General features: G+C 50.8%; 6 protein-coding genes across 6 annotated transcripts; 3 read left to right on the top strand and 3 right to left on the bottom strand.

Annotated features, from left to right (window-relative positions):
* Window positions 1-1,937: 1,937 nt before the first annotated feature.
* On the top strand, window positions 1,938-3,066 carry H6S33_004588 (uncharacterized protein; the record flags this gene model as incomplete). Its single annotated transcript, XM_044836313.1, has 5 exons — window positions 1,938-2,018; window positions 2,080-2,104; window positions 2,156-2,261; window positions 2,837-2,983; window positions 3,048-3,066. 5 exons carry the CDS (start codon window positions 1,938-1,940, stop codon window positions 3,064-3,066), a joined length of 378 nt encoding a protein of 125 aa, XP_044690561.1.
* Window positions 3,067-10,836: 7,770 nt separating this feature from the next.
* On the top strand, window positions 10,837-11,573 carry H6S33_004589 (uncharacterized protein; the record flags this gene model as incomplete). The annotated part of the gene is made up of 5 exons (XM_044836314.1): window positions 10,837-10,871; window positions 10,928-11,042; window positions 11,126-11,191; window positions 11,249-11,264; window positions 11,326-11,573. The coding sequence occupies 5 exons, from the start codon at window positions 10,837-10,839 to the stop codon at window positions 11,571-11,573; spliced, it is 480 nt and encodes a 159-aa protein (XP_044690562.1).
* A 1,429-nt stretch (window positions 11,574-13,002) lies between these two features.
* On the bottom strand, window positions 13,003-14,880 carry H6S33_004590 (uncharacterized protein; the record flags this gene model as incomplete). The annotated part of the gene is made up of 1 exon (XM_044836315.1): window positions 13,003-14,880. One exon carries the CDS (start codon window positions 14,878-14,880, stop codon window positions 13,003-13,005), a length of 1,878 nt encoding a protein of 625 aa, XP_044690563.1.
* A 322-nt stretch (window positions 14,881-15,202) lies between these two features.
* Window positions 15,203-15,774, top strand: H6S33_004591 (uncharacterized protein; the record flags this gene model as incomplete). The annotated part of the gene is made up of 3 exons (XM_044836316.1): window positions 15,203-15,257; window positions 15,344-15,520; window positions 15,665-15,774. 3 exons carry the CDS (start codon window positions 15,203-15,205, stop codon window positions 15,772-15,774), a joined length of 342 nt encoding a protein of 113 aa, XP_044690564.1.
* Window positions 15,775-16,225: 451 nt separating this feature from the next.
* On the bottom strand, window positions 16,226-17,487 carry H6S33_004592 (uncharacterized protein; the record flags this gene model as incomplete). The annotated part of the gene is made up of 3 exons (XM_044836317.1): window positions 16,226-16,622; window positions 16,688-17,202; window positions 17,275-17,487. The coding sequence occupies 3 exons, from the start codon at window positions 17,485-17,487 to the stop codon at window positions 16,226-16,228; spliced, it is 1,125 nt and encodes a 374-aa protein (XP_044690565.1).
* Window positions 17,488-20,347: 2,860 nt separating this feature from the next.
* On the bottom strand, window positions 20,348-21,579 carry H6S33_004593 (uncharacterized protein; the record flags this gene model as incomplete). The annotated part of the gene is made up of 6 exons (XM_044836318.1): window positions 20,348-20,603; window positions 20,683-20,843; window positions 20,899-20,990; window positions 21,045-21,122; window positions 21,185-21,509; window positions 21,565-21,579. 6 exons carry the CDS (start codon window positions 21,577-21,579, stop codon window positions 20,348-20,350), a joined length of 927 nt encoding a protein of 308 aa, XP_044690566.1.
* Window positions 21,580-21,603: the final 24 nt, after the last annotated feature.

The following is a 21,603-nucleotide window of genomic DNA, read 5'->3' on the forward strand; positions in this document are numbered from 1 at the left end:
TGCGTGTCTTGAGGCTATGCACCTACTCAGGTCAAGGACATCGCGACCTGTACTCAGTTACGCCGCCCGTTCGTCGTTCAGGCGTTCAAGGAAGAAAGAGAAGAGTGAGGTAAGGTGAGAACAAACCCTCTGTACGCCAGTGGTACTTTCCAAATAACCATCACCTAGGTACTGCGGTACTTTATGCAACGGCGCACGCAGCAGCATCAAGAAAGAAACTCGTTTACGCAGGTGCATTCACACATAACGAGTGCAACGTGCCACCCCCAAAAAAATAAAAAAAAAAAAATATACATCCCTAACTCATACTCATCGCTTCCTCTTCTTCGCTGGGCATCTCCCCTGGAATTCGGAACTACTCAACCGTTTCTGCCTTTTTTCCCTTTAAAACGAAACCTATGCGCTCGGCCATTGAAATGCAAATTTATCGAAGTTGTTTCCCCGACGGCGGTACGGTATGGATAAGGCAAGGGGATCGATTGAGAGAGAATACATACAAGGAATAAAAAAAATAAAAATTGAAGGCGTTGTCTTACACACGCAACGCAAGTCCGTCACGTCCAGATTACAAGGCCAAGCGACTCCAACCAAGTAAAGTTCGCCATCATCAACTGGGTTTCGTTTGTCAGCTTCGTCTACATCCTACTACTACCTACTAGTACTACGATGATGATGTAGAGTACCTACATGTACCTACATAAGGCGCAGTGCGTCTCGCTCGTTCGCTCATTCGCCGCTGCCAGCTGCTGCTACATATGATACTATTGTTCAGCACAATGGTACCAACTGTAGCTTTCCAGCTTCTTCTCCTGATCTCTTCTCGGCGATACGCGTCTGTATCTATCCAACTAAACCCCCAACATACGGCTTTCACTTTCACCTTAGAGCTGGAGATGGACGGGAACCAGCTCCATTATCCCCCCAACTTCAAACAAGTGGCCGGGATATTGAGAAATGAACTAATTTTAAATAGGTTGAAAAATTTATCTAAACAGGGGGTTGATCAACTCCCCCCTTTGGTGCCCTAGTGCTTTTTTTTTTTTCACTCTGGAAACAAGGAGCGACGGTGACACAGCTCCCGCCATGGCAATTGGCCGTTGCAGAAACAAAAGGGAGCTTCCGTGCGCGCGCCGCAAAATATTGACGAGCCCACCGGTCCTACCCCTTTTCCAGATGATCAGGTCCGGAAATTTGAGACTCGTTCTCAACAAAGTTTACAGAGGTTGAAACCGACTTCCCCCGAAAGTTACCTCGTTTATCAATTGATGAGTAACTTATTGTCTTCGGTTCTCTCTTTACTAGATACAGATAAATGATTGCAACTCAACCAATCCCAGACAGTAGTAATCTGGAAAAAGGGAATGGTGTCCCTTGTGAGCCGGTCCCGTCGCAACCTACAGGTCCTGTTTGATATGTTTAATTTTTCACCACCACCACCATCATCATCACCCGGCGCTCTCTCAGGCGCCGAGGGGTGATGTGACCCGATACACAGATCTTCAGGGCAGATAGCCCAGCTCTACCAGAATCACTCTGAGTAGTAAATAATAATTTTTTACGCTTCCTCCTCTTCGGCTTCTTCTTTCACACCCTCTCCTCAATATTTATCTCCCATCCATCCCTTAGTGACTGCTAAAATAAACAGGTGAAAGTTTTTTCTTTCTTTCCCTCCTGTTGCATCATCAGTTTGAGTGATTTTTGTTTCGAGCGTGTGTTCCATTTTTTTTGTGATCATCGCGATTCATCCTGGGACCAAGGATGGGGGTTGTTTTACACTACAAGATGGGGTGCGAAAAAATAGTTCCGCTATGATCGCCTCTGCTCAGTAGAGCAGGAATTTTGAAAATCTCGGCATTTTCTTTTTTTTCCATTCTTTTCTTGCCATACCCACTCTTGTTTCGAGAAAGAGAGTAACGTAGCAGAGCCGATCGGTACATATGTACGGCCCCGCCGGTCACTCGGTCTTTCAATCGGTCGGGGTGCGCGCGCGCGCCGGTGTGAAATGCACCAAGACGTGGGTGTGCCGCCGAACAATGGGAACCTGTTCACAATGACGATGTATGCATTGTGTTGTGTAAGGCGGGGCGGGAGGATGATCCTCTACGTGAGCTATCGCCCGGCTTGCCTTTTCGAAATGGAGGTTCTGATTTGACAGTTTCTCCTCCTCCTCTCCCTCCATCTGCGGCTAGCGACGCACGATTCTGTCCCCCCAATTTGATTGATGGCTGCCGCTGCTGCTGCTGCGCTGCTGCCGCGGATATGTACGATATAGGGAGGTTTTAAATATTTACCCATATCTTTCTTTGGATGTGAGGGTGCGAATTGGTGATTGGGCCATCCAGGTGTAAAATATGTCTGTCATCAGAAGATATGGAGGTGGGGATACTTTTTGTCAACTGTACCAGTGGCCGGGCTGGATTCGGAGGGTTACCAGCTTTGAGATACCGCGGGGGGGAGATTGGAAGCGAAATGCGGTAGTCTGCTGGGTGCATGATCGTGGTAGTGGTGGTGGGCGATTGATGTTGGGGGAAAGTAGAGTAGAGTATGGGGGAGAGTAAGTGATGGTGATGGGTGAGTGACTGCGGGTGAGTGACTGCGGATGAGTGAGTGAGTGATCGTGAGCGTCGAGCAGGTGCAACCTCAAAACAACCTCTTCTCCTCTCCCAACGCCTTTCCCACCCCTGCCGTCGATAGCATAGCATAACGAGTGCCCACAGACATACGGACTGTGCGTATCATTGAGACCTGTTCCACCCCCAGCCCAGTGCGAGTGATATCTATACTTCCTGCATGCTCTCTACATCCTCCCATCGCAAGTTCGCAACCGCGACACCAGATTTGAAAGTAACCAGAAAAAAAAGCTGAGGCCATCCACCACCCCCTCCTTATCCGCAAAGAGACACATTGCCCGTGACCAGAAGATTCTGGAACACAGAACAGAACAGCGCGTCACCGAAAAGGTCCGTGATCTCAACTCCCCAATGTATGTACCTACCATATACTTCTCAGCCTTGTTGGGAGGTACCTAATCTAATCTGCGTGAGTAGAGTGACTACCTGCATGTAATACTCGGCCCTATGGGAATCGATACCCAGAAACGGCTGCAAACCATCCTCACCTCTTGGTCATGATGTATGATGTCGCCAGCTACATAGCTACATGTAGCTACCACTACAACCCATAGCTGGCAAATAAACGGCGACAATAAAACCGCAATCATCATCATCATCATCGCTTCCTCATAGCCACACCCGAAATAGTCATCTACTATTACTATCACCTTTCAAAGCCTCCCTCCATCTAGTAATTTCTCCCTCCTTCGTCTTCGCAAAGTATTTAAAATCATCACTCACACCCACACCGGTACTACGTGTTGCGTTATTGTGCGTTGTCCACACAACGCCCCCAGCCAGCCAGGGGAGGGGTGGTTTGGTTGGTTTCAATCAATCAATCAAAACCCAGCAGTATGGTATGGTCTGGTCTACGGTGAGAGCGAGCAAGAAGAAAAAAAAACCAGTGAAAAAAAAGAGGGGGTGAATGAGCGCTCTACCATTGGCCCGGTCACAGACCCTGGAGAAAACACATGTACACGGCGCTGCAGAGAGTCAGAAGTATCCACTCACTCACTTCACTCATGCTCTATGCGCTGACGTGTTTACTATGCTATGAGGGGGGGGGATCCGCAAATTAGGATCGAAGGTTTCAATTGAAGCCTGACGCCTGAGGAGAAGGTTAGGTAGCGAATTCAGTATTCACGAAACGGCTGTTGTGTTGCTACTCTAGGACGGATGGGGGTGTGTGCTGTTGGATTCCCCATGATGACTCATTTGTCACACCAAGGAGGCTTACACGTGACAAAGCTTATCTCGATTGCTAAGCGAGACTGACGAATGACGCGACTTCGGGTCGTTACCCGGACGTCTTGGGGGTTCAATGATAAACGACTCTCTGCGCTCCCATTCATCCATCTACTCTCACACACACACACTCACACACTCACTCACCCCGGTCCCCACAACAACCGAGTTGGCGAGCACGTGCAAATTGACAAATATCGCAAAAGACCTCGATATCACAGGGAAACGCATAGAAGGAGGCAAAATAGAAGAAAAGAGGAGGGCAGTGTTGTTTCTTCTTTTGGCGCTGGCGAAAAATGAGTCAAGCCGGCCAGGAACAAATTCAACAGTATACAAACGACGCGCAATTCAAATTCAATCTGTTTGCTTGGGATTGGACAGTTTTTTTTTTGATTCGAGAGGGCATCGGCGATCGAAATGAAAATGAACAATCTAGTCTCAGAATCTTCACCTCGCTTCGCTTCCCGGCGCGCGCACCCCCTGACTACAAGTGACTAAACGGACTGGCCTCTGACTGAACAAACGAGAACTGACTGAGACTGAGCGCACATGCTTCTTCCTGATTGTCGGCCTTTTGGTATTGTCGGTTCGCCCATTTGCCTTCTTCCCCTTCTGCTTATTCCCCTACCCCACACCCCCTAAAATAAAACATGAGCACCCAGTTTCATACACCTACTGCATACCTCAAATCCTCAGGACTTCTCCCCACCCCCCACCCCCCCACCCTGAAACGGTGGCAATCCCGACGTCATCCACAGCTCAACCAGCCCTCCTCACAGACGTCGGTGCGCAGCACGATACGATACGGCCCTGCAGGCAAGTGTGTAGGGCAGATTTATAGGTAGGGCTAAGCTAGATAGCTAGTATCTATAGAAAATTATCATACCGAGACCGAGACAACCCAGGATAAGGATGAGGATGATGAGGCAGGCAAGGCAAGGCAAAGAAGGCAAAGCAGAGCAAAAGCAGGTCCGGGAGTTGAGCTGAGCAGGGATGACCGATGGTGGCTGCAAGGGACGCGGCGTTGCGGAAATCCCGGGTCATGTGATGGTGATGGATGCTGCTTGCTGTCTGTGAGTCTAGCTGTGACTATTGCGACATAACACTCTAGAGTATACCCCCCCGCCACCAGATAGATAGGGGTGGCGCACTCGCACTCGGACTTGGACTCGCTTGTGGTGGTGGCTTCGTGAGTACTTACCTGCCAGCCTACTCTGGCTGCGCGCTCGTGATAGGTATCGTAGAAGCTGCCGACGACTTTATTTTGGTTTGTGAATGGTAGGGTGGGAGGTACTTAGCGTACCCAGCTAGGATATAGCTCATCGGAAAACTCGCGCGCTGATTGGATGTGACCTGCATATCTGCCATCAGGAGTCGAGTCCGAGGGCAAAGGGTTGTTACGACAGCGACAGGGCAGTGTTGTCTGGCTAGGAAATCGATAGCCGTGAGAATGGGTGCTGGACGATACGATACGATACGAGTCAGGCTGTGATGTTTTTCTTGTTTTTTGCTTTTTTTGTTCACTTTGTTGAATTTGTCGATTGGAGAATGAGAAGGTGTTTAAAATTGGTATTCTGCATAGTACTCTATTCTGGATTTTAGATCTACAGATGACGTCGCGGGAGGCCGAAGGGCGAGGGTTAGCTAGCTAGCTGGAAAAGCAGGTACAGTAAGTAGAGTGCCGTACCCACTGTGTCCAGCCGGTGCTCTATCGCCCCTGTCTAAGAATCATATCATAATCTCCTTGATACCTTATCAGTTTCCAGAACCCAATCTCCCACTCTGCGACTCAATGCATCGCAGTCTACACCTACCCTACCCGTAGCTACTCTAGAAGAAAAGGAAGGATGGATGGATCATGGGTGGATGGACATAACAATCGAGTCATAGTCCGCCGCGCCGGCGCCCAAAGCTCCCTTCCTCCCTCCGACTGGACGCGCATGGCCGGGCCTTTTGTATTTCCGTTCTTTACTTTCGCTTAGAAGATAGCATAGGAGTAAAGAGTACCTAACCAGGTGCCCGGGCCGGGGGGCGCGCGCGCGCGCGGGGAAGAAGAGGTTGTGTCCCCTCATCATCCTCATCCGCATCCTCATCCTCATCGGCCTGTTGCGCGCATGGAGAGTTGCGCGCTAGTGTCATGAGATCGCACTCGGCTCGTTTGTTGTCAAGTACTTACTAGGCACACGCAGGTACTCTACTCTAGGTATGTACTGAGTAGCTATCTCGCGTGTCAGAGTGCTGTGTGCAGCACGTGGGGGAGATCATTTGGTGCGCGTCCCTGTCGAGATAGTCTGGCGAACCTCCCTCAGTATGTGGGGTTTCCTCATCTCGAGGGGATGATGATGTGGTGGTGAGTTAGCCAGTACCGCCAGGGTTAGGTGTGGTGCTTCAAGACTACAGGATGCGGTAACTGCAGAGAAGAGCACCGTTCAATCTAGAGCGCTGTGCTGTGACATGACATATGGAAGACATCAAGACAGTTGATGCAGTCCGCCAGCTACTCTAGCGAGAGGCTCCGTCCGAGCACAAGGACAGATGACTCTCTCTCTCTCTCTGCTCTATCTCTGTTTTCAGTTCTGTCTATCGTCAGTCAACTGGCTAGCTTAACGGTCTCTTGTCCGGACGGCAAGCTCGGGATGACCCTAATTGTACACTGCATGCGAACCCCACATACTGAGAGCAGCAATTACTACGACAATAACAATACCAAGAGTGTGTAGTTCATGCTCCCGGTGTTTGTGTTATGCTTGACTTGACCTGACTTGCCAGGTCCAGGGAGGTACCGAAACGTCAGTCTACAGATTCTGGTAGAATTAATGCGAAAGTGGGTTTTCCGTGACCCGATAGTCCCATTGGCCCTCAAAGGAATTTTTGCAGTGAGCACGGGCCAAGAAACCCACCCTTTTAGTTCTGACTTTCGCAATAATTCTACCGGATACTGTACATATCAACATCAACAACAACAACAACGATCTCTACATCACTCGGCCCGGTGAGGTGCGGTCGTTCGTCTCCTAGCAACCGTTGCCGTAGCAATTCCTGCGGGGATCCATGGGGGTCTGGAGAAAATCACTTCTTCTTCCTGCTGTTCCAGGAACTTCGGGATCGCCAGTACTAAGCGTCTCTAGGACTAGAACGTGAGGGGGAAAGGTGAAAGGTGAGTGAGGTGATGATGCAGCCCAAGCCCATCCATATCTCCCGGCCGGGTCGTCGGTCTGTCGGCGGTGAGGAATGTATGCAACCTGCAAAACCAAAAAATAAAATAAAAAAAGAATTAGACTTGATGGAGCACATATCTGCATACGTTGAGTTACATGGTCACGAAAAAAAAACTGCCGTCAAGGTAAATATAAAAAAGAAAAACAACAGCAAGATCCTAACTTTACTACCCCAACCCGGGGTGGGATTGACCGCTGCGATGCGATGTTCAGCCAAGGAAGAGCGACCAACTTTAGAATAGAGGAGTAGCAACCCCTCTCCTCTCCTCCTTCTCGCTCTTCTGCGCTCCTCCTCCGCGGCCGCGGTAGGTATTCTGATCGAGTCGGATCGGTTTGCCTGGTTTGTGGGGAACTGGACCATGATCTGCTGGAGGGGGTTCATAGTGGAAACGGCCCGTTACGTGCATGTGTGTGGTTTATTTCGGCCGGCCGGCCAAACCAAACGGAACAGAACCGATTGCTGTTTTCGGGTGTCATGCATTATATTCCGTAAAGGATCAATGGCACCCCATCCGTGATAAACAACAATTGTCAATCGATAACTATAGAGTAAAATGCTTCAGCTAGAAAAATTCATCATCATTATCCATAGTTCCCCCCCCCCTTTGAGTTGAGGAGCTCCTAAGAAGAAAAAACGCCTGTTCGTGCCTAACTATTGATTAATTGTATGTAATAGCTTCATACTCCCTTGAAAACTCCAGTGTACTTAGATATATTGAGCTTCAACTACAGATCTGTGGTCACTTACTATTCGTTGAGGACCACCGGCGACCATTCCCGCACTAGAATACGGTGTACCCTACTCCCACTACTGGTCGCGGAAAAGAGCCATACCCGCTCCAAGGAAATTCTCCGTAGCTAGAGTTATCCGTCCAAAGTACCCTAGCAATTGTTCTAGAAATTCAACCCTATTTCCGTAGGTAGCTACAGTCTAACTACCACTTGGACCTACAATTGCACGGGTAGAGTAAGCACCATATTTGGCCGCCCCCAACCCAATATCAACCGACGTCCACGGGATCAAGCCACATCGCCATCGGGGAATGCGGGTGCGTTAAACCCGTCCGCGCCGTTCAGAACTTAGCACTCGGTTTCACCGTTTTTCCCGACCCAACATAGGGCCACCTTGCGGCTCAACCATCATTGGCAAAATACATGTATGTATGGGCCGGGGTAATGTATTGGGTCTGTTTCATGTGTTCACCGGGGGGCGTAGAGTACCGGACCTACTCTACAGTACACATGTAAATGAGCCAGCCAGCTGGACAAGTGGGACAAGTGAGTTGTCAGGACTTGGGGGCAGATTGAAGTGGCAGTCGTAGGTTCGTAGCTGGTTTCATGATTCGGGAACCCGAGTGACGTGGTGTGAACCAGGGGATCGGGGAGGAAGGCTGAGCGTGTTTATATATAGTTTTTGAAACTCGATGATGGGGTATAACTGAGTGTAGAGTACGCACACTCATGATACCCCATAGCCTGGCGGGGAAGAGAAAACAGTGCTCTATTTCTCAGATCTACCCATTGTAACTGTCTCATCGATCGCGAGGCGGCTACCTATGTCTGGGGAGAGGCGACGAACAAATGATTAGCGCCTGATTCTGATCTGCTGCAGGCCCTAATCTTAAGATAGGCTGCGTTGTAGATGCGCCTCGAGCCCTTCCTGGTTGCAGTTCGTATAAACCTTTGTTCTCCGACGTGACTTGATCTGGCCTTCGGCATTTAGAGCATTATGTACTTATGCAGATCTTGTCCCGGGACAGTTAGTGGGATACGCATAAAACATATCGTCTCTAAAGCATGCTGCAGCTATCTTCGTTGGTGTCTTAGTAGTGATAATAGTCTCCTTATAGTCGAGTGATATATCATGAACATTTTACCATCTGAATAGCAGATTTTTCATAGTGACAACCTGGCCTCAACATGTCCCATGTATTTAATTTGATGAGTGCCAAATTAAGTACTACGGGGGGAGAGAGGGGAATGTTCAGAATATAGGGCGGTGAGAAAGGCTTCGCACGAGCTAGCAAGGCGTATAGTAGCGTAGTTTTGCGGTGAGAATAAGCTCTTACGGCAAATAATATATTGTTGCCAGCAAGATAACTAAAATCTCGTGATTAGATGGCCTCGTTTGAGTTTGCTGCTGCTCCTGCTGCACACAGTCAGCAAGAACAGGGGAGGGGAGGGGATGGAATAACAAGCTTACTAACTAACCTAGATAGTGACATGATTCCAAAGTTGACATCCCTGTAGAGGCTCTGTATATATCCCTTGCGTGTGTTGACAGCTAAGCAATTGATCTGGAGATGGCATATGAGGTGATATGCTCTAGCAAAATTGCATCTAAGGCGAACCGACTGAAGGACTTGAAATAACAAGGCCTCGAATAAGATAATGAAATATAAATTTCGATTAGATGATTTTTGGGACCTAGAATTCTATAAAAATTCATCTTTCCGTGGGGCGAGCGGTATATACAGCTGCAGGGTCAGCCCCAACAAACTGGATGTATACTAAAGAACTCGTACCGGGATTGATATATAGCGGCACATATAGATAACATCCTATCTATCTCCAGTCGGGTCCCATATTCTATAGTACTTGTTAGTCTTGAGGTGTCAATCCACGTTGTTACAGACTTACAAGTGCTTGGTGGCCAGATTTTGTTCGGAATCCTTTTCCGGGTTGTGGTGTGCCTAATACATGTAACTGTTTGATGAATATTGAATTGTTATGGATGAATAGCTGGCACTCGAGGTGATGTGTTCAAGTTCCGCGGGTGTAGTTACCAGCGAATAGGTGATGAGGGAATTGAAGACGGAGTTGATATTTTGTTAGTAAGGTGCGTACATGTAGATATCAAGAGCAGTGGTAGGTGTCAAGAGCAATGTAATAATAGCGCTAGTGCAAGTAAACACATTACACCCACACACCCCGGTCAGAACACCTCGACTGATCTGGAGATCAAATTACCGGGTGATATTCTATGATGGCCCGCCAAACAGCTGTTAAAAGTGTGTATATGTGGCGGAACCTAACCCACACACAGCGGTAACACCGCGAACACGTGCACTGTTTCGGGACCGGTCCGAAATGATTGGGGGACCCGTTCCCGGGTCATTTCGGCTGCAGGGCCCGATGGGTGGGGCTCTGAGTTTCGATTTAGAGGAGAAAACTTAATTTTTAATTTGACTATGTATATGCATTTGATCTGGGGCGAAGATCCAATCTTCACTGGGGCCGGTACCGGAAAGATACATGTATGTAGGTGAACCGGCCGCGGCAGTACATGTGGCTACTGTGACCACATGCACTACGTTTGGTTTCGGTAAAATGTGGATTTAATTACCATCCATAGAATACACTATCACTTCTAGATCTACTTTATACCAATACTCAACGCATATGGGTCGAAGGGATATTCGATGGGAAATTTTGCTCGATCGAGCTCCCTAAAATATCTATCCAAACACACGCATGTCACTCACACAATAAATGGATTATCAATCATCTACGCGTGTCATCCTATAGATAGCCCAGTCCCTCCAACCAGCCCAACCGCTCCCTCAAGAAACCCACACAAATCCCCATCAAACCACACCAGCCCACGAGTGAGCATCCATGACCCATATCACGTGAACCCCACCCACCTATTCCACCCACCCCACCTTACCCGGCCCATCCCACCCCCCGCACCCCAATTATCAAACGAGCTCAAACAATAATTCCCAACCCCCACATCCCACCAAAGTTAACAACCAAAGATGCTAGTCCTGACCCTCACCGCAGACCTCTCTGGGTACCCCCCCCACAGCGCAGCTTCGCAAACCAATGCTAACACCAGGCCACGCCCAGAGTCACAAACCTCCGCCCAGATGACACGGAGGATAACCCGTTCTACTACATGCTGAAGGTTCAGTGTATGTCGTGCTGGGAGGTGCATGGCAAGACTGTGGGAATTAGTCGCTTTGTAAGTTGCGGACCTGCAGAGGGAGGGAGAGAATAGAAAAGCAGGGAGTAGGGGCTGACTGGTATGGTGGGAATGATGTATAGGAGGAGAGAGAGATGTCAAACAGCCGCGGCGAGTCCAATTTCGTCTGGAAGTGTAAGAACTGCACTGTACGCGCCCCCATCAATATCTCTGCATACATATCCTAACACTGCACCTCCCCACAGCGCGAATCTTCAGCAAGTAAATAAGCCCACCATTCTCCCGGCGATGATGGTTGTTGTGAGATACTAACACCCCCTAGTGATCCGCGCCGCCCCCAAACCATACAAACAATGCTCCCCACCCAAGAAGCAGAACATCCTCGAGTTTGAGTGCCGCGGGTGCGAGTTTGTCGATTTTAGCGCGGAGGGCAACTGGATGGCGGAGGGCCTCGAGTCCGGAACAAAGTTTGCGGAGATTGATATCACGGATGAGTGGTTTGAGTATGATGAAAAGGCGGGCGAGGAGGTCACGATTAAGGATATCAAGTGGGAGATTAGGAGGGCGTAGTTAGCTAGATAGTGGGTTAGATGCTCTTTTTTCTTTGGCTGATTTTTAGGGCGCTTGAGGGCGTGGCGTTTAATGGATGGGTGATATCATTGATGCGCGTGCTGGCTCTGAGGGTGGTGGTGCGGAGGTGCCGAGGAAAGTTTGTGGGTGAGGTGATGGATTTGCTCCTGCTCGAGTGATATGGTGTGATGAGTGATGGCGACCTGCGAGGTTCTAAGCAAGCAGGGGAAGTGCCTTGATCTGGAGCACCATTTCTAGTCCACTACTTTCGTAACTACACAAATCACATAGGGAACTAGCACTCCGGGATAGGTCTACTAATCTCCCGTCAATACTTGGTTTTGTACTTTTTCTTAAGCTCTCAGTCGTAGTTGCACAGGCCCCCCAAGAGTAACGAGCCAGGTATTGTGGCGAGTGATCGTGTGTGATGCACATCCGGTTGCAAGATGTCCCTCCATCACAGCCCTTGTAGCCAGACCAATTGCACTCGATCGCCCACACTGATATCTGTCCTTTCTGGAAGCTAGTGATACTTAAGAGGTTGGCCACCACGATCCATACAGATCATACATAGCAATCACCGTTACAATGAATCGGATTGGTGCATCCAACAAGCAGAAAGGAGCCTATACGAACACCAGTCGTCTACACTATCATCACAGGCCCATATACTGGTCGTATACAAGAGTCGGCATGGAATTAACCACTACACCAGACATTTATCTCATCGACTTTGTATCGTTGAAAGGACACATACTAAGATGACGGAGGAAACATGGTCCCATACTTCGTGAAGGGTACAAGCCAGCTGCATTTACCGGTATGGAAAGTTTGGCTTGGATGGACGGTTCCGTGGATGGGCCCGGAAAATACTGCCACTACGTCTAATTGTTTCTCCTGCTCCCAAGCAGCGATCACAACGGGCAATATTTCTGGAGAGAGTGCATTACTTGTTTATATACATCAGCTATCGAACCAGCCCTACCAACAACATAGCGTTTCCTCTTGGAATAGGCGACAATCACCCCACTGCTCGATGGTTGATCTGTGCCTATGTATATCCATGGCTACATACCGTCCTCCTGCCTAAGCCGTGTCCGAACGGTGTCTATCACAACATTCCCGACTGTCTTCAAACCCGGGGCTGGCAACGATCAATTCTGGCTTTCGGGGCTCTCCTTGATGTATCATCCCCGCAGCACCCCGCAGCACCACCGGCTTTCACCCCCTGCCAAAGCTATCCCAGGGTGCTCTTCCGTGGGATAACCTACATCTATGATAAGCTTCTAGTCAATCACTGGCTACCCTTTAATCCTCGATTGAGGACTTCTGCGCCACACTCCGAGTGATATAACGTGCTTCAACTGCCTTTCTCTTCTTGTTTTGTATCCTTTTCATTATGCACCTAGCCAAGTACTGATACTGGTGCTTATAGAAACATCCTTCTCCCTAGAACGCGCCACAACGCCGGGATAACACCCTTCCCAACGGAGCTCGAGCTCACAACCCGCCGAGGAAGTACCGCAACAGGAATACCTACCCCCAACTGCGTATGTATCTTCCTCACCTGCTGCTGCTGCTGCTCCCTCGCCGCCTGCCACCCCCGCGACAAGCTCCCCGCTCCCGTCCCCCACATACCCCACGCGCCCCCCAACCTCGGGAACGCCTTCCCAGCACCCGCCAACCCCAGCGCCCCCGCCCTCACCCACCTCCTATCCACTCCATCCCTCCCCTTCCGCGACCTCACCAGTGCTGCCAACACTGACAATATATCCCCTGGCGTCAGCCTCGTCACCGACCACCTCTCCCTCCTCCTATCCCTCCCCAACAATAGCCTCCTCCGCGCCCTCGTCCTCGCCGGCCGCCGTAGCCCGCGCGGTCGGTCAACCCGCATGAACGGCCGCCCGCGGATAGACCGCACGATCTTGCGCCGGCTGATGAACTTTGTAATGCGTGGGCGAGGCCGGTAGGGAGGCGCACGAGTGCGGTGAACGCGCGGAACGGGCACATAGGGCCGTACTGCAACTCTATGGGCGAGCTTCGGCGGTTCCTTGGGGCGGGTGTCGGGGTACCGCTGGATTCGGGGTGCTTGGACTGATGTTTCGGGGGAGGGGGAGGGTGAGGGAACGATGATGCGGGGAGAGATGCGGGGAGGTGCGAAGAAGGTAGCGTGGATGGATTTTCCGAGGCGGCGGCGGAGGCTGCGTTCTTGGGTTGTGCCGGGGAGGGCATCGACTTCCTCGTTGGTGAGGAAGAGGCGTCGGATTTGGGGCGTGGTGAAGGAGTGCCAGATGCGCTTTATTTTGAAACGTTTCTTGGGGGTCTCCTTGATAATTGTAGTTGTGGGTGCAGGCCCGGGGGTTATTAGGGCTGTGGGTTCGGGCTTGGGGGTAATGATAGCGGACGCTGGAACTACAGCTAGATCGGGGGCTAGCTCTAGCTTCACCGGAGAGGTTTCTGTCACTCCCGGTTTGGGCTCTGTTGCAATTTCCATGGTCTCTGGGATATCATTGACCTCTCCTGGCCTCGAGATCTGAGTCTCTGGCTCCTTTTCTGCGTGGCCGTGCGGATATACCTGTTTCGATGTACCCTCCGACCCTAACACCGCCGGCGAAGACACCTTCTTCACCTCCGAAATCTTTTTGAGACCCCGATTTCTCCTCCGCTCCACATATAGCCTCTTCTCCGTCGCCGGATACGCACTCAGCACCGTACCCAGCTCCTCTCCCGCCCCCGCTGCATATATCACACACAAATACTCCTTCCCCGGGCTGCTTCTCCCCCCCCCAAGTTCAAGCTCATACCACCTCGACCTTTGATCCCCGAACACGGGCTTCCCGTTCACCATATGCCACCTCACAAGCTCGCACACCTCGCTCTCCACCACTCCGTGCGCAGCAAAATTGGCCCGGTGGCGCCGCAGGATGTGTCGTAGCCCCCAATACGGCGTGCCTAGCTGCATTGCCAGGTCGCCACTCTCCCACAGGCGCAGAGACGGCTGGAGCCCATGGGTGTGGACGGCGGCGCGGTTGTAGCGGTGGGCAAGTGTCCAGAGGAGGGGTTCTTCGTAGGTTTTGCGGCTCCGGATACGGCGGGTGGTGTGTGTGGGAGGATCAATCAGGGAGTAGGCACGGCGCTTGCGGAGGAGGACACGGGCGGCTTCGGCGGCGATGGCAGACCATTCTTGGGTGTGGCGGGCGCGGGCTTGGTCTATGTCTATGTTGTGGGGGGTACTAGGGCGGTGGTGCAGGTGTCGGTGTCGGCGCCGGTGTCGGTGGCGCCCTTGGGGGGTAGGGGGTGTGGCCATTGTAGTATCTGGCGAAGGTTAGGGATTGGGCATTGATCTCGGTGGGTTTGATATATCTGTAGCTGGGGAATGTAGGTTATATAGATTATAGAGAGCAGAGTCTAGTTATTAGTCCTATGTACATGATTCGGGAATAGTTATCTAACCCCACCGGAACATCCCCAAAAAACTCGTACCAGCCCCACCATCTGCAGAGCCGCATAAGGGTATTTGAACCTCCCTCCAGTCTCTCTCAAACCTCTCAAACCTCTCTCGATACCTCTACCTCCATAACTCCCTACAAACCTCTCTCCGCACCCCCATACACACCATACAAACACCAATGGCCCTCGCCGCCTACCGCCACCTCCTCCGCGCCGCCCGCACCGCCTTCGAAGGTCTGTCTTCCTCCCCCCACTACCCCTCCCCCCCCACTACCCCTCCCCCCTCCACACACACACACACACACACTAACACACCACAGGCGACACCTCCGTCCTCACCGCCGCATCATCCGCAGCCCGCCAAGGCTTCGAGACAAACCGCGACCTCCCGCGCGACAGCGACGTGGCACAAGAGCTCGTCAAGAACGCGGAGGAGGTCGCTACAATGCTCAGGAAGAATGTGGTGCAGGGGAGGCTGAATGGGGATGGGCGGTATGGTAAGTTTGTTTCTTTCTAGGTGGCTGGGGCGGGGTTGGGGCGGGTGGAGGAGAGAGGGAGGGGGGGGACATTGGGGGTGGAAGGTGGAAGGTGGAAGGTGGAAGGTGGAAGGGTGGATGGGGCTAATTGAGGACGGTGGGCAGAGTTGAGGATTCACGACGAGATTGAGAGGGGCGATAATGAGAGTATCAAGCAGGCGCGGGAGACGCTGGGGGCGGGGGCGGGGAAGGGGAAGGGGTGTTGCTCGGCTTGAGGCGGTGGGCGAGCGTGCGGGAGAGTGGGGCATAGAGATCCCCCCCCCCCCGGGGGGGTGGGGGGGTAATGGGTAGGTTGTGAGTATTTGGAGAGATACCATGTAGTTAGATTAGTGGTAGAGTGCGGGTTTTTCATTGTAACTATTTTTCTTTTACGTTCTGGCTTTCTGGTTTTGTGTTTGTGTTTGGGGGTCCGAAAGCTCTACTCTTACTCTATAAATATATTGTCATTTTTATGGTTTCCCTCTTGGAAATGCGGGATGCGGAAAGCTAGCTAGCTACGATGACTATTGTACAGGATTGGAATTTCAATTACCCACTTCATGAACACGCAAAGAAAGCGAAAAAATAAAAAGGAAAAAAGAAGAAACGAGAAAAGAGAAAAGAGAAAAAGCGAAACGCCCACATGCACACATTCGTCAAATTGCCATCCACAAAGCCAAACAGCACCTACCCCGCCACCTGACTCGGATACACCTTATCCTCGCTCCCCGGCGGCATGACCAGCGTCCCCTCCAGATCCTCCACATCCCTCTCCCTCTCCAGCTCCGCCTCCTGCCCCTCCTGCTCCGCCCCCTGCGCCTCCACGACCGCACCGCCGCCCCGACCGCCCGCCTGGGAGCGGTCCATGTTGCCCAGGGGCCGAGTGCGCCCCCATTGCACCCTCAGCGGGCAGCCGGCGATGATGGCTTTGCCCTGGCAGGAGACGGCCGCGGCTTCGGCGCCCGAGCGCGTCTGGAAGTTTACGAAGGCGCAGCGCGAGCGGTGGACGCAGACGATGGACTTGAGCGGGCCGAAGGCGGTGAAGAAGGTGCGGATGTGGTGCTCTGCGAGGTCGTCTTCGACGCTGTTTGGGGGTTAGTAATTGGGGAAAGTAATGGTGACGCGGTGCTAGAAAGAGAGAATACGTACCCAGTGAGGAACAACGACGTGATACTCTGATCATCCGGCGGAATGACATCCTGCGGCCCCGGCGGCACCTGTCCCATACCCGGAAACCTCCCCCCCCTCCCCCTCCCACCCCTCCCACCCCTCCCGCCCCTCCCCCCACCACCTCTCCCGCCCCTCCCCCCCTCTCTATCCCTCGTCCTCACAGGCCCCACCCCACCGCCCTCACCACCACCACCACCACCCGAGCTCGAGCCCTCGCCCCCCCCGCGCTTCCGCCGGTAGTACGGCTCGCTGCCGGCCAGCTTCTTGAGCAGGTCGCGCGCGGCCGCGTCCGTCTTGTCGTACTCCTCCGGCACCTGCCCGTCGACGAGCGCGCCCTCGTGGTTCTGCGCATAGTACTCCTTGTTGATGCCTGAACTGGGCCCCTGCGCGACGAGCTTGAGCGCGGCGTCGCGCACGGCGATCGGGAGGCCGAAGGAGAGGTCGAGCATGCAGCATTGGCAGCAGTTCTTGAGGCGGGCGCAGGTTAGGCAGATCTGTTGCGAGTGTCAGCGAGCGTATTGAAGGGGAGAAGGGCAAGGGGGGGGGGGGGGGACGGAGGGACAGACGTTGGTCTTCTTGAAGCGCGAGGTGCGGTCGGCGGCCCAGCGGAAGACGGTGAAGGGGCGCGTGCAGATCTTGCACTCGAGCCCGCGGTCCTCCTTGATCATCTGGATGAAGGGGTTGTCGGTGGCGGAGAGGCAGTCGTTGCACACGGCGGGGAAGTCGGTCACTTCGGCGCCGGAGCGGTTTATGTCGGATTTGGGGCCGGCGGGGGGCATTGCTGTGTTTTGTGTGTTGTGGTGTATGTGTGGGGGAGTTGGTGGAGGTGAGGGAGTTGGTGGAGGTGAGGGAGTGGGAGGTGAGGTGAGGATGGTGAGAGGGAGAGCTTGGGTGAGTTGTTGTGAAGGTGAGAAGGTGAAGATGCGAAGGTGGCGTTAGTAAGCGTTGCCAAGGAACACTGAACTGATATGACATTCACTTCCAACCCAGTCAGCACGAAGAAGCTCTTACAGACGACGAAAAGGAGAAGATCGGCGGTGAAGCCATCCAGAGACCTGCCGGCCATCTGAACGTGAGATAGATATCCACGGTTCTAAAAACATTATATTACAGAATATACGTTAAAGTAATACCGCCAGCCAGGGAAACATATCCAAACCAGGCCAGCAACCAGATTTAGAAAGTGATTTACAGATACAGGAACATGTACAGCTAAAGGTGCCCGTGATGGCCAGAAGCCTGGTTCATAATATGGATCTCAGAACCGACCGACCAGGGAGCTGCATACGTAGGTGCAGGGCTGCGTATCTAAAGATCCAAAATTAAGCGTGCCTGACCATGATATACTCACTCCTTCTACGCAGCACTGTGGTGAGAGAACAAGTGGAGTGGATCAGCGAGTGATATTCTATGAGTTTGCTTGTATCCATGGCCATGGGCTCACTCCCGGTAGCGAGGGGTCGTGTCAATGGCAGATTTATTATATTATGTAGTTCTTGTCAACGGCAATAAGCCTGTGCCTGTGGCTATTGATCCGGGAACGAAACAGCATACGAGCTTAATTAAACAGATCCTGGCAGCTTCAATTACCAGAGAGATGGCTGATCTGGTTTACCCACAATGCACAAGAGGTGTGATGGTTTAGACCAACCCCACGTGCACCCCATCGCGATAATATTGTGGTAATGTAGCAAGAGCATCGAACAACTGTAGAAACTCACAGCATTTGGCAAACAAAAGATTTAAATCTGTATAGTTCGGCATGACTATTGAGAACCAGTATTTTTTTTCAACAACGCGGGTTTTCTCTGAATTTTATGGAATGCCGGATTTCAAAAATACTGTACAATCTCCTTATAAGGGTACAAAAAAGTCGCGAGGTCATACCCTTATAGAGCGTAAACCCTTATAAGGAATTGAGGGTTAGGGTTTAAGTTCGATACGAGGTGCGTTCACATAGAAACTGCTTGTTGGACCACTCGAAAATTGATTTTTTTTTTTTCTGCCTCTGTCAATTTTCCTCGAAAATTTCAATCGAAAAACCCCAACCCTGCTCTTTCTATGCTCTTTCTATAGGGGTAACGCACCAAAAAAAGGTTCCAAAGTCTTAAGGGTACTCTTATAACAAATGATCGGTCATTTACCCTTAAGATTACATATAAATTATTTGGGACCGGAAACCTCCACCCCTATAAGGCGAATACCCTTTTTTAACCCGAACCCTTAGAAGGAGATTGTACTGTGTACCGTCAGGATGTAGTACGTGTAACAGAACGGGTGGTATAGATCAGCTACATACGGCCAGCATTCAAAACCATGTTTGTAAGAATGCCCAAGCGAGAAGTACTACTCCTATGGACTAAATCTCGGCAGACAATGCTTATTCTTAATCATAGAATATCACTCGAACCAGCTCTGGGTTAGATTTTTTTTTTTGTTTAATTCATTAATTCTGGGTTAGATTGGTCCCTAGAGAGAGTAGTAAAATATTATTCCTACAATCGACTTTTTGGTGTGGCTGTCGGGTGGGAGTGAAGGGGGCTCCCGGCCGTGCGTGGCTCGTGGGGGGGGCTTTTGTTTCCCTGACTATTTCTTCTCTCTTCCCCTCTCGATCTCTCCTCTTGTATCCTCTCTCTTTCATCATCACCCTTTGCAATTGAACTCATCAGCAGTAAAGATGGTATAACTAGCCACAGACAATACAGGACACTTCCTTCCATCGACTTGAAGCTGCAATCCAGCAATGCGATGCACTTTGAAGGCCTTGGAAGGATTGAAATCTGCCAGCGACGAACATCCCGCTCCTGGACAGATGAGCGTTAGGCTCCCGCTTGGAACCACTCACCCCGTCTTCGACTGAAACTGAGGCGCTACATCCACAACTCTTTCTCGCTTCGAGAGATCGAGTGAGTGGGCACCAAATATACCCACGACCTTGCTGCCGGACAGGAACTATGGACCCCTATAACTTACCGCTGCCCCGCTGCTGACAGATCCGGGTCAGGTGGGCTCTGGGATAAGAGGGTCCCACGGGTCGGCTTTAGCATTCCCATTCCAGATACATGGCTGTCACAATATCACCATGGTAAAAGACTCATGGTCGGAGCAGAAGACGCATCTGCGATCTCTTGGGGCAAGGCTTTGAAGTGGTAAACGAGCTTAATGAAGTAATCAATCAATGCGCCCAGACCTGAGGTGGTTGCCGCGTGATAATGTGTGACGCAAATATTTTTGGTTATCCGTCAACGCGCTCATAACTCAGGACGGCAAACCATGAGGGGCAGGGCCCATGTGGGATGTTCTATGCTTTTATGCCTGGCCAGAGGGTAGAGAGAAAATGCTGGTTTGCAAACCGAGTTGACGGCCAAAGATACTTGACACCATGCATCAAGTGAATTCCACCACACAGGGCAACCTCCACAGTGTTTAGCAGTTGACTACTCAGATGATCACTTGCGTTACTTTTGTCAATTGCAATTCATCTAACTATAGCTGATGGCTGTTTAAACGACCAATTAAGGCTATACGCCCCTCTAAGAATAATAAAAAAACACACACAAGACAGCATTTAAAAGAAAAACGTCTAATAAGGAAACTTGTACAATACAACTGGTGTTACACCTGTGCGGAAAAGTCTAATCAAACAACAGAGGGAATATTGACCGAAGGAATAGCTACTCCTCCCGGAACATCCTCTGTTTTCTCTACTTTTGCCGTAGTTGCCGGGGCGGCATAGGTTGTACGAGCACCCGCAGCAGTAAGGCCCTTGCGAATGGCGAGGACACTATCGACAATGACAGCATCAATGCCCTGGTCTACTTGAACCTTTACGTTTTCGGGATCGTTATTCAAGACCCCGTAGGTGATGCAGACCAACCCAGATTCCTTTACAACCCTGTAGATAAAGCATCAAACATTAGTAAACCAAAAACTAAGACGATGTATCTCTGGACGACAAAGAAAGGAGGACAAACTTGATCAACCGTGGACAAAGAACCAACGGCTCGGCTGCAGACACAATCCCTAGCAAATTCCAATTGCTGGCGAATCTAATGGCTTCTTGGACACAAGAAGCTCTGATATCTGCCGTGGGGTGGGTACCACCATCTGTAAGGAATAAGATGGGGATGGATGGCTTCGGAGTTGTTAGTAATCATAGAAGCTACATTAGGGAGATTCATGTGACATACCTGCTTAAATGAAAGCAACAAGCAAATATCTGGATTGAAACTTGAGAAGATCAAGTCTCGCCCTTTGACATTATCATAAACAACCTTGAGGACTATCGGAAATGTTAGTGGGTTTATCCACATAAAATAGAATTACCAAAACTTACTTGTGTCGACCCACTGGTTCATCTCAATTGCAAAACTATCCATTTCATGTTCCTCAACCTCCTGCAGCATAGGATATTCTGTATTACCATCTAGATTAGTAATTGCCTATCATGTTTATCTTGAGAGTCAGATAACGTACTAAGCTCAATGTTGAACCCAACATTTTGTGGCAACTTTTTAAATGTTTCCTCAAGAGTTGTAAATGGTGATTGGATACTGCTGCCTCTGACATTGGCCTTGAATCCATTCTTGATGAACCCCCTCGTGTGTTTCATGCGACCATGAGAATCAACATGGTGATCGTCATGCTCATTCAATGACATGGAGCGAGTCCTGCGGAGACCCTGGGGCGGCACCTTGTGATCTTCATAGATGGTGCCAGGGCTATTACCACTGTCCCAGGGGCGATTAGGGGAGCCCGTTCTCCGGTGACGTGGGTTTTGATGTTCACTGATTGACATGAACTAAATTTTAAGTTTTAGTAAATCTCTTATCATGCGAAGGTTCATCTTGAAATACCTGGTCCAGTGTCATTGTGTGTACAGGGGCATCAATTCC

This window comes from Morchella sextelata (genome assembly GCF_020137385.1).
Source record: "Morchella sextelata strain SCLS chromosome Unknown scls_18, whole genome shotgun sequence".
Taxonomy (NCBI): domain Eukaryota; kingdom Fungi; phylum Ascomycota; class Pezizomycetes; order Pezizales; family Morchellaceae; genus Morchella; species Morchella sextelata.